The sequence below is a fragment of the Coregonus clupeaformis genome, chromosome 35 (genome assembly GCF_020615455.1).
Source record: "Coregonus clupeaformis isolate EN_2021a chromosome 35, ASM2061545v1, whole genome shotgun sequence".
In the NCBI taxonomy this organism is placed as follows: domain Eukaryota; kingdom Metazoa; phylum Chordata; class Actinopteri; order Salmoniformes; family Salmonidae; genus Coregonus; species Coregonus clupeaformis.
Window position 1 is genome coordinate 6,942,620 of NC_059226.1, and position 12,429 is coordinate 6,955,048.

At 43.0% G+C, this 12,429-nt stretch overlaps 1 protein-coding gene across 3 annotated transcripts in view; it reads right to left on the reverse strand.

The window, feature by feature from the left end:
• LOC121551393 (dual specificity tyrosine-phosphorylation-regulated kinase 1A) overlaps positions 1 to 12,429 on the reverse strand; it is a 59,222-nt gene that overhangs the window by 22,975 nt on the left and 23,818 nt on the right. For 2 of the 3 annotated variants that reach the window (XM_041864020.2, XM_041864019.2), the window contains exon 2: positions 9,688 to 9,757. The exons of the other annotated variant lie outside the window; for it this stretch is intronic. In XM_041864020.2, the coding sequence (XP_041719954.1) occupies positions 9,688 to 9,697 (10 nt within the window). In that variant the 5' untranslated portion in view covers positions 9,698 to 9,757. The remainder of the gene's footprint in view (positions 1 to 9,687; positions 9,758 to 12,429) is intronic. 3 annotated transcript variants of the gene reach the window in all.

A 12,429-nucleotide genomic window follows, 5' to 3' on the forward strand; every position in this document is an offset into this window, starting at 1 on the left:
AGCAGAGCTGGAGGGACCTGGATCATTCTATTTGCACAATCATGAAGTCATTGAAAATCTGTACAAAAACAAGATGAAAGTCATCAAAGACTTGTTAGTGTAAGACTGGCAAGCACAGACAACCACAATGTGGGCAAAAGATTGAAACAAACAAACAAAATAAAGCTTAGACCACCCTATAACCTGTTATGTTACACTACTAAGATAACTAAAACGATAAAATCACATCAAAGAGCATAGGTCTACGTTTAGAAATTGCAGAAATGTTTGTTTATTTTGCTTAAGTTTAGGCTAATGATACATGAGCTTCAAGATGTTATGACTGATGTCTCCTCACAATGAACTGTATGTTTTAATGTTATTCCACAATGAACTGAATGGTTTTAAAATGTGTTTTTACAACTACTAGCCTAAATGTGATTAACATTTGAAAATCAATTAAAGTTCTTTTTTAAATGTAAATCCTGAAATTGACTCATTTACTATCCTTAGAACATTAGTATTGAACCTGCAAGCGGTTTTTCTTTTAGTCAGTCGGTCTTCAGAAATCTTCATAAAAACATCTGCACTTTCAACCAGTTGGCTGGACCAGACATTTTGGCCAAATTCAAATGCCAACAGCACATATTGAAAGATGAAGTATTGAAGAGTAATTCAACCATTGTTCTGATTTTGTTAGAAAATAGTTTTTTGGCTAAATTCCAAAGGAGACATGTTGTAAGTTTAGCTTTTTCTGCGTTGACAACACAGCAAAAAGGCTGGTCAAGCCTATTTCAAATGCCATTTACAGGCAATAGGATAGGAGTGGAGACAAAATGAAAATATCTATTGACAGTTAAGAGATTACAGATTTGAATAGAACAAGTTTGTATTGTTAAGATTGTTAAAATATATATATTTATTTATCAACAAATCTGAAGTGGGCTTATTTGGAACACCCATGGCCTTAAAGGGTACATTAGGTACCCATTAAGCCCATGCCAGACTTTCATTTTTTGACAAATTAAACAATAAAAACATTAGAAATTGGTATAAATGAATTATTGACACATCAAATGAGAGATTAGACTTTAATTTTAACTAAAATGTTCTCCCTTAAATTGGGGCAGTATATATAAAAAAAATTCTGAAAAGCGGATTTGGTGGGCTTAATAGGGACGTTTACCCTACACAAAATAGACCAAATTGGTGAAGTGAAATTTAAAAAATAACTTGTTTCAAATAATTATAAAAAATAAATAACGGAAAAGTGGTGCGTGCATATGTATTCACCCCCTTTGCTATGAAGCCCCTAAATAAGATCTGGTGCAACCAATTACCTTCAGAAGTCACATAATTAGTTAAATAAAGTCCACCTGTGTGCAATCTAAGTGTCACATGATCTGTGACAAAGTATTGACTTTGGGAGGGGGGGTGAATAGTTATGCACGGTTAAGTTCTGTTTTTTTTGGTCTTATTTCTTGTTTGTTCCACCCAAAAAATTATTTTGCATCTTCAAAGTGGAAGGCATGTTCTGTAAATCAAATGATACAAACCCCCAAAAAAGCCATTTTAATTCCAGGTTGTAAGGCAACAAAATAGGAAAGATGCCAAGGGGGGTGAATACTTTCGCAAGCCACTGTATAATAGGGTTCCAGCTCGTTCCGGGCATAGACCCCTAATAATAACTGAAAATACAGATTAGGTCAATATACTGAACAAATATATAAACACAACATGTAACGTGTTGGTCCCATGTTTCATGAGGTGAAATAAAAGATCCCAGAAATTTTCCATATGCACAAAAAGCTTATTTCTCTCAAAGTTTGTGCACAAATGTGTTTACATCCCTGTTAGTTAGCATTTCTCCTTTGCCAAGATAATCCATCCACCTGACAGGCGTGGCATATCAAGAAGCTGATTATCCAGCATGATCATTACACAGGTGCCCCTTGTGTTGGGGACAATAAAAGGCCACTCTAAAATGTGCAGTTTTGTCACACAACACAATGCCACAGATGTCTCAAGTGTTGAGGGAGCGTGCAATTAGCATGCGGACTGCAGGAATGTCCACCAGAGCTGTTACCAGATAATTTTATGTTCATTTCCCTACCATAAGCCGCCTCCAACGTCGTTTTAGAGAATTTGGCAGTACGTCCAACCGGCTTCACAACCGCAGACCACATGTAACCACGCCAGCCCAGAACCTCCACATCCGGCTTCTTCACCTGCGGGCTTGTCTGAGACCAGCCACCCTGACAGCTGATGAAACTGTAGGTTGGCACAACTGAAGAATTTCTGCACGTACTGTCAGAAACCGTCTCAGGGAAGCTCATCTGCGTGCTAGTCGTCCTCACCAGGGCTTGAGCTGACTGCAGTTCGGTGTCGTAACCGACTGCAGTTGGCAAATGCTCACCTTCGATGGCCATTGGCACGCTGGAGAAGTGTGCTCTTCACGGATTGATGCCGGTTTCAACTGTACCGGGCAGATGGCACACAGCGTGTATGACGTCATGTGGGCGAGCGGTTTGCTGATGTCAACGTTGTGAATGGTGGTGGTGGGGTTATGGTATGGGCATGCATAAGCTACAGACAACACAACTGCATTATATCAATGGCAATTTGAATGCACATAGATACCGTGACGAGATCCTGAGGCCCATTGTCGCGCCATTCATCCGCTGCCATCACCTCATGTTTCAGCATGATAATGCACGGCCCCATGTCGCAAGGATCTGTACACAATTCCTGGAAGCTGAAAATTTCCCAGTTCTTTCATGGCATGCATACTCACCAGACATGTCACCCACTGAGCATGTTTGGGATGCTCTGGATCTACATGTACGACTGCGTGTTCCAGTTACCGCCAATATCCAGCAACTTCACACAGCCATTGAAGATGAGTGGGACAACATTCCACAGGCCACAATCAACAGCCTGATCAACTCTATGTGAAGGAGATGGGTTGCGCAGCATGAGGCAAATGTTCGTCACACCAGATACTGACTGGTTTTCTGATCGACGCCCCTACCTTTAAAAAAAAAAGTATCTGTGACCAACAGATGCATATCTGTACTCCTAGTCATGTGAAATCCATAGATTTGGGCCTAATTTATTTATTTCAAATGACTGATTTCCTTACATGAACTGTAACTCAAACTGAAATAGTTGCATGTTGATTTATATTTTTGTTCAGTGTAGCTTACTGTAGGCTACTTAGAATATGAAACAACTGAAATAACTACGAATTAACAGACTTAATTTCAAATAAATTGTCAACATAACACCATATTAAGGTTCACTGTATTACAAAGAACAATAGCAGGTCTATTTCGCGCCAGCAGCTGGCATATTTTGTCCGTTCACAATTCACCTGTGGGAACATGGCCGCTCTCAACACCCGACAACAGAAAGAGTTGGCCATTTCTATCCGACAGATTGTTCGTGAGGAAATAACTTCTGCAATCTCCTTGCAATTAAAACCGTTAAAATGTTGTTGTGTTGTTTGATGCAAGAAACCACAATACAAAATAAAATGCATTATTATTCCCATACATTATGAGACAAATTATGCTACCCTCTGCCTATTGGCTACTTAACTTATCCAAGCTTGTCTCAAAATACAACATTGTCCCTTTAAGACAAAAAAAAGCTCTTTACCTGACTGGCTTTTCAAAGATGTCTACAAATGTAAAAATTTTGTGGACTTGTAGGAAGCAATCACTACCCTATTGCTGACTACAAATTATCTATAACTGGGCTAATAACTCACTAACTAGCAATGGATATGAACAAAATGTGCACACGTCGCTACATGCAGCTCTTGCGTTGATCTCAAGACAAACGCATCTGCTCACGACCACAGCTGTAAACACAGTCCAGTTCAAAGTAAATGGCACAGATCCATATAAAATGGCACAGACAGGCCGCCCCCAGGTGGTGAAGGTAGGAAACAACATCTCCACTTGGCTGATCCTCAACACAGGGGCCCCACAAGGTTGTGTGCTCAGCCCCCTCCTGTACTCCCTGTTCACCCATGACTGCGTGGCCACGCACGCCTCCAACTCAATTATCAAGTTTGCAGACGGCACAACAGTAGTAGGCCTGATTACGACGAGACAGCCTACAGGGAGGAGGTGAAGGCCCTGGTCGAGTGGGGCCAGGAAAATAACCTCTCCCTCAACGTCAACAAATCGAAGGAGCTGATCGTGGACTTCAGGAAACAGCAGAGGGAGCACCCTATCCACATCGACTGGACTGCAGTGGAGTAGGTGAGAAGCTTCAAGTTCCTCGGCGTACACATCACTGACAATCTGAAATGGTCCACCCACACAGACAGTGTGGTGAAGAAGGCGCAACAGCGCCTCTTCAACCACAGGAGGCTGAAGAAATTTGGCTTGGCCCCTAAGACCGTCAAAACTTTTACAGATGCACAATTGAGAGCATCCTGTCGGGCTGTATCACCGCCTGGTACGGCAAATGCACCGCCCGCAACCTCAGGGCTCTCCAGAGGTTGGTGCAGTCTGCCCTCCAGGATACCTACAGCACCCGATGTCACAGGAAGGCCAAAAAGATCATCAAGGACATCAACCACCCGAGCCACGGCCTGTTCACCCCGCAATCATTCAGAAGGCAAGGTCAGTACAGGTGCATCAAAGCTGGGACCGAGAGACTGAAAAACAGCTTCTATCTCAAGGCCATCAGAATGTTAAATAGCCATCACAAGCCAGCTACCACCCGGTTACTCAACCCTGCACCTTAGAGGCTGCTGCCCTATATACATAGAATCACTGGTCACTTTAATAATGTTTACATACTGCTTTATTCATTTCATATGTAAACTCAGAAAAAAAAGAAATGTCCCTTTTTCAGGAACCTGTCTTTCAAAGATAATTCGTAAAAATCCAAAATAACTTCACAGATCTTCATTGTAAAGGGTTTAAACACTGTTTCCCATGCTTGTTCAATGAACCATAAACAATTAATGAACATGCACCTGTGGAACGGTCATTAAGACACTAACAGCTTATAGACGGTAAGCAATTAAGGTCACAGTTATGAAAACTTAGGACACTAAAGAGGTCTTTCTACTGACTCTGAAAAACACCAAAAGAAAGATGCCCAGGGTCCCTGCTCATCTGCGTGAACGTGCCTTAGGTATGCTGCAAGGAGGCATGAGGACTGCAGATGTGGCCAGGGCAATAAATTGCAATGTCCGTACTGTGAGATGCCTAAGACAGCGCTACAGGGAGACAGGACGGACAGCTGATCATCCTCGCAGTGGCAGACCATGTGTAACAACACCTGCACAGGATCGGTACATCCAAACATCACACCTGCGGGACAGGTATTGGATGACAACAACAACTGCCCGAGTTACACCAGGAACGCACAATCCCTCCATCAGTGCTCAGACTGTCCGCAACAGGCTGAGAGAGGATGGACTGAGGGCTTGTAGGCCTGTTGTAAGGCAGGTCCTCACCAGACATCACCGGCAACAACGTCGCCTATGGGCACAAACCCACCGTCGCTGGACCAGACAGGACTGGCAAAAAGTGCTCTTCACTGACGAGTCGCGGTTTTGTCTCACCAGGGGTGATGGTCGGATTCGCGCTTATCGTCGAAGGAATGAACGTTACACAGAGGGCTGTACTCTGCAGCGGGATCGATTTGGAGGTGAAGGGTCCGTCATGGTCTGGGGCGGTGTGTCACAGCATCATCGGACTGAGCTTGTTGTCATTGCAGGCAATCTCAATGCTGTGCGTTACAGGGAAGACATCCTCCTCCCTCATGTGGTACTCTTCCTGCAGGCTCATCCTGACATGACCCTCCAGCATGACAATGCCACCAGCCATACTGCTCGTTCTGTGCATGATTTCCTGCAAGACAGGAATGTCAGTGTTCTGCCATGGCCAGAGAAGAGCCCGGATCTCAATCCCATTGAGCATGTCTGGGACATGTTGGATTGGAGGGTGAGGGCTAGGGCCATTCCCCCCAGAAATGTCAGGGAACTTGCAGGTGCCTTGGTGGAAGAGTGGGGTAACATCTCACAGCAAGAAATGGCAAATCTGGTGCAGTCCATGACGAGGAGATGCACACAGATACTGACTGTTAGTTTTGATTTTGATCCCCCCTTTGTTCAGGGATACATTATTCCATTTCTGTTAGTCACATGTCTGTGGAACTTGTTCAGTTTATGTCTCAGTTGTTGAATCTTGTTATGTTCATACAAATATTGACATGTTAAGTTTGCTGAAAATAAACGCAGTTGACAGTGAGAGTATGTTTCTTTTTTTTTTTAACAAGTCTATATAGTGTATTCTATTCTACTGTATTTTAGTCAATGCCACTCCAACGTTGGTCGTCCTAATATTTATATATTTCTTAATTTCATTCTTTTACATGTGTGTATTGTTGTGAATTGTTAGATACTACTGCACTGTTGGAGCTAGGAACATAAGCATTTCGCTACACCCGCAATAACATCTGCTAAATATGTGTATGTGACCAATACAATTTGATTTGATATGGCAATGGTCTATTTGCATATAGGCCTACTGCAGCTCTGATTGGTTATGCATCATGGGTCTGTGTAGAGTATGGGCTGAGTCACGCACAATAGAATCCTACTCTGATACGTTCTGCCTAGAACAAAATCTCTTGCATGATATGTTTTGTTTCGGTATGTTGCATTGAGAGAGGCTAATTTTGCATTGATTAGATCACAATTGCCACAGTAAAGGGAAACGTTGATAGTGTTAACTAACAGGGAAAACTCTAGAAAGTTGAGTGAAGTTCAATCTCATGCTTCTCTCTGTGGGCTGATATTTATTTGGCGCTCCGCACGGTAGTCACGTCTCTGGGCTACTGCGCGTCCCCGCGTAGCTTAGAGGGAACATTGGTCCTCTCCGCACACCCATAACATGATGCAGCCAACACTATGCTTGAAAATATGGAGAGTGGTAATCAGTAATGTGTTGTTTTGGATTTGTCCCAAACATAACACTTTGTATTCAGGACAAAAAGTTCATTGCTTTGCCACATTTTCTCTATGACTTTACTGTGATTTTTGAATGACTACGTCATCTCTGTACCCAACACATACAGATAACTGTAAGGTCCCTCAGTTGAGCAGTGAATTTCATATAAAGATTACACCACAAAGACAAGGGAGGTTTTCCAATGCCTCGCAAAGAAGGGCACCTAATTGGTAGATGGGTAAAAAAGGCCAACATTGAATATCCCTTTGAGCATGGTGAAGTTATTAATTACACTTTAGATTGTGTATCAATACACCAATTCACTACAAAGATACAGGTGTCCTTCCTAGGAAGGAAACCGCTCAGGGATTTCAAAATGAGGCCAATGGTGACTTTAAAACAGTTACAGAGTTTAATAGGAGTAAACTGAGGATGGATCAACAACATTGTAGTTACTCCACAATACAAACGGTGAAAAGAAGGAAGCCTGTACAGAATAAAAAATATTCCAAAACATGCATCCTGTTTTCAATAAGGCACTAAAAGTAAAACTGCAAAAAAATGTGGCAAAGAAATTAACTTTGACCTGAAAACAAAGCGGTATGTTTGAGGCAAATGTAACACATCACTGAGTACCACTTGTCATTGGCAAGGACTAAGGAGTTTTTTATTAATAAAAATAAACTGTATTGAGCTAAGAACAAGCAAAATCCTAGAGGAAAATCTGGTTCAGTGTGCTTTCCATCAGACACAGAGATACAAATTCACCTTTCAGCAGGACAATAACATAAAACTAAATATACAGTGCATTCGAAAAGTATTCAGACCCCTTGACTTTTTCCACATTTTGTTACGTTACAGCCTTATTCTAAAATGGATTAAATTGTTTTTTTCCTTTATCAATCAACACACATTAGCCCATAATGACGAAGCAAAAACTGGTTTTTAGAAATGTTTGCAAATGTATTAAAAAAACAAGTATAATAATAATAATAATAATAGGACATTTACATAAGTATTCAGACCCTTTACTCAGTACGTTGTTGAAGCACCTTTGGCAGCGATTACAGCCTCAAGTCTTCTTGGGTAGGACGCTACAAGCTTCTCCCATTCTTCTCTGCAGATCCTCTCAAGCTCTGTCAGGTTGGATGGGGAGCGTCCTGCACAGCAATTTTCAGGTCTCTCCAGAGATGTTCAATCGGGTTCAAGTCCGGCTCTGGCTGGGCCACTCAAGGACATTCAGAGATTTGTCCCGAAGCCACTCCTGCATCGTCTTGGCTGTGTGCTGAGGGTCGTTGTCCTGTTGGAAGTTGAACCTTCGCCCCAGTCTGAGGTCCTGAGCGCTCTGGAGCAGGTTTTCATCAAGGATCTCTCTGTACTGTGCTCTATTCATCTTTCCCTCAATTCTGACTAGTCTCCCAGTCCCTGCCGCTGAAAAACATACCCACAGCGTGATGCTGCCACCACCATGCTTCACCGTAGGGATGGTGCCAGGTTTCCTTCAGACATGACACTTGGCATTCAGGCCAAAGAGTTCAATCATGCTTTCATCAGACCAGAGAATCTTGTTTCTCATGGTCTGAGAGTCATTTAGGTGCCTTTTGGAAACTCCAAGCGGGCTGTCATGTTCCTTTTACTGAGGAGTGGCTTCCGTCTGGCCACTACCATAAAGGCCTGATTGGTGGAGTGCTGCAGAGATGGTTGTCCTTCTGTAAAGTTCTACCATCTCCACAGATGACCTCTGGACCTCTTTCAGAGTGACCATCGGGTTCTTGGTCACCTCCCTGACCAAGGCCCTTCTCCCCCGATTGCTCAGTTTGGGTGGGCGGCCAGCTCTAGGAAGAGTCTTGGTGGTTCCAAACTTCTTCCATTTAAGAATGATGGAGGCCACTGTGTTCTTGGGGACCTGCAATGCTGCAGACATTTTTTGTACCCATCCCCAGATCTGTGCCTTAACACAATCCTGTCTCAGATCTCTACAGACAATTCCTTTGACCTCATAGCTTGGTTTTTGCTCTGACATGCACTGTCAACTGTGGGACCTTATATAGACAGGTGTGTCCAATCAATTGAATTTACCACAGGTGGACTCCAATCAGGTTATAGAAACATCTCAAGGATGATCAATGGAAACAGGATGCACCGGAGCTTAATTTCAAGTCCCTTATGAAAATACGGTATTTCTGTTTTTTATTTTTAATAAATATGCAAAACTTTCTAAAAATCTGTTTTCGCTTTGTCATTATGGGGTATTGTGTGTAGATTGAGGAGGAATTTTTAATTATTTAATCTATTTTAGAATAAGGCTGTAATGTAACAAAATGTGCACTGGAGTTGCTTACCAAGATGACATTGAATGTTCTTGAGTGGCCTAGTTACAGTTTTGACTTAAAATTGGCTTGAAAATCTATGGCAAGATATTCACTCCCGCCAGAATGTTCCCGTCAGTCCTGGGATTCAAACTGGCAACCCTCTATGTACTGGCCTGCCTCTCTAACTCCGTGGCTACCGCCGCCCCCATATGCATCCCAGGTAAGGATTTATCTGAGGCATGTAAGTCTATTCATGAAATCAGTTTTAACCTACTATGATATTTTTAGGGTACTGCACACCAGTGATGTAAAGAAGGCATGAAACATATGTCCATAAGTCACGGTCCCTATTTTCCCCAACATTAAACAAAAAAAAGTGAGAGAAAGGAAGGGAAAGCGAGAGATCAGCAGCTAACCTGTATGCATCGTCTCCTGGTAACTCTCATATCATCCTGGCAGGAGAGTCCAGCAGCAAACCACAGCCCACTGGAGAAAGACAAACAATCAACTATATTAGCCTTAGTGTATTTGTGCTTGGAAGGCTATTTCCTGTTAGACTATGTTGTAACCTTGATTATTACCTATATCTAATTATGTGGAAGTCCTGGGCTGGTGTGGTTGTGAGGCCGGTTGGACGTACTGCTAAATTCTCTAAGACAACGTTGGAGGCGGCTTATGGTAGAGAAATGAACATACAAATATATTTGCTGGTAAAGAAATCTGAGTGGCTGATAGATTTTCTAATCTACCTGCCACAGTGGCACAAAGTAAAATGTTATGCCCTGAGCACAATCATTGGTGTGGATCTGCAAGTACGACAAACCAGATACTGTAGTCAATTGATCGTAATTTACAGCCAATTGGCCCAGCTCAGATTTTGCCCAACTTTTCCAACATTTTATTCATGTGACTTTTTCCTGCATCTACCATTTTAACTTAAAACTTTCATCCCCCATCTTGGCTTTCCTCAATGGCCGCTAATAACGACATAATCCATCGCTAACTGTTTCCACATTTAAAAAAAGCTATGCTAGCCAGGAGGTTCTGGATGCTGCTAAATGGGCTAAGCAGAATAAACCAAGACAAGAAAAAAAAGGAAAACTTCTGAGAAATCGGAGACTTCTTGTTTATATAAGATACCCGTCCCAGGCGCCGTTAGAACGGGGGGCCAGTATAAAAAAAAAAAAATGTATGCACTAACTGTAAAGTCGCTCTGGATAAGAGCGTCTGCTAAATGACTAAAATGTAATGTAAATGTAGTGCAGAGATTAATTCAAAACATTAAGCTTCATAGAAATGGACTTGGTTTTGTGTTCAGAGATTCTAACACTTCTGCTTGTCTGAAGGTTATAGTAATTTGACCTCAAATGTAAAGCTTTAGGCCTACAAGTGTGGCATAAATGGAACAGCCTCACTTCAATATAGATACCAGGGACTCTGTTACGGATAATTTAGTCATGATCATATAGGCCAGATATATTTTTGCCAAATTCAGTAGTTCAAATAAAATAAAATTACATGTTATTAGCCACATGCCCGGAAACAACAGGTGTAGACATTACAGTGAAATGCTTACTTACAGCCCTTAACCAACAATGCATTTATTTTTTAATAAAAAAGTAAAATAAAACAACAACAAAAAAAGTGTTGAGAAAAAAAGAGCAGAAGTCAAATAAAATAACAGTAGGGAGGCTATATATACAGGGGGGTACCGGTGCAGAGTCAATGTGCGGAGGAACCGGCTAGTTGAGGTAGTTGAGGAAATATGTACATGTAGGTAGAGTTAAAATGACTTATGCATCAATAATTAACAGAGTAGCAGCAGCATAAGAATATGGGGTGGGGGGGTGGGGGGGCAGTGCAAATAGTCCGGATAGCCATGATTAGCTGTTCAGGAGTCTTATGGCTTGGGGTAAGAAGCTGTTGAGAAGTCTTTTGGACCTAGACTTGGCACTCCGGTACCGCTTGCCGTGCGGTAGCAGAGAGAACAGTCTATGACTAGGGTGGCTGGAGTCTTTGACAATTTTGAGGGCCTTCCTCTGACACCGCCTGGTATAGACGTCCTGGATGGCAGGAAGCTTGGCCCCAGTGATGTACTGGGCCATACGCACTACCCTCTGTAGTGCCTTGCGGTCGGAGACCGAGCAGTTGCCATAACAGGCAGTGATGCAACCAGTCAGGATGCTCTCGATGGTGCAGCTGTAGAATTTTTTGAGGATATGAGGACCCATGCCAAATATTTTTAGTCTCCTGAGGGGGAATAGGCTTTGTCGTGCCCTCTTCACGACTGTCTTGTTGTGTTTGGAGCATGATAGTTCGTTGGTGATGTGGACACCAAGGAACTTGTAGCTCTCAACCTGTTCCACTACATCCCTGTCGATGAGAATGGGGGCGTGCTCAGTCCTCTTCTTTCCTGTAGTCCACAATCATCTCCTTTGTCATGGTCACTTTGAGGGAGAGGTTGTTATCCTGGCACCACACGGCCAGGTCTCTGACCTCCTCCCTATAGGCTGTCTCATCGTTGTCGACTGTTGTGACGTCGGCAAACTTAATGATGGTGTTGGAGTCGTGCCTGGCCATGCAGTCATGGGTGAACAGGGAGTACAGAAGGGGACTGAGCACGCACCCCTGAGGGGCCCCCGTGTTGAGGATCAGTGTGGCAGATGTGTTGTTACCTACCCTTACCACCTGGGGGCGGCCCGTCAGGAAGTCCAGGATCCAGTTGCAGAGGGAGGTATTTAGTCCCAGGATCCTTAGCATAGTGATGAGCTTTGAGGGCACTATGGTGTTGAATGCTGAGCTGTAGTCAATGAATAGCATTCTCACGTAGGTGTTCCTCTTGTCCAGGTGGGAAAGGGCAGTGTGGAGTGCAATAGAGATTGCATCATCTGTGGATCTGTTGGGGCGGTATGCAAATTGGAGTGGGTCTAGGGTTTCTGGGATAATGGTGTTGATGTGAGCCATGACCAGCCTTTCAAAGCACTTCATGGCTACAGACGTCAGTGCTACGGGTCGGTAGTCATTTAGGCAGGTTATCTTAGTGTCCTTGGGCACGGGGATTATGGTGGTCTGCTTGAAACATGTTGGTATTACAGACTCAGTCAGGGACATGTTGAAAATGTCAGTGAAGACACTTGCCAGTTGGTCAGCACATGCTC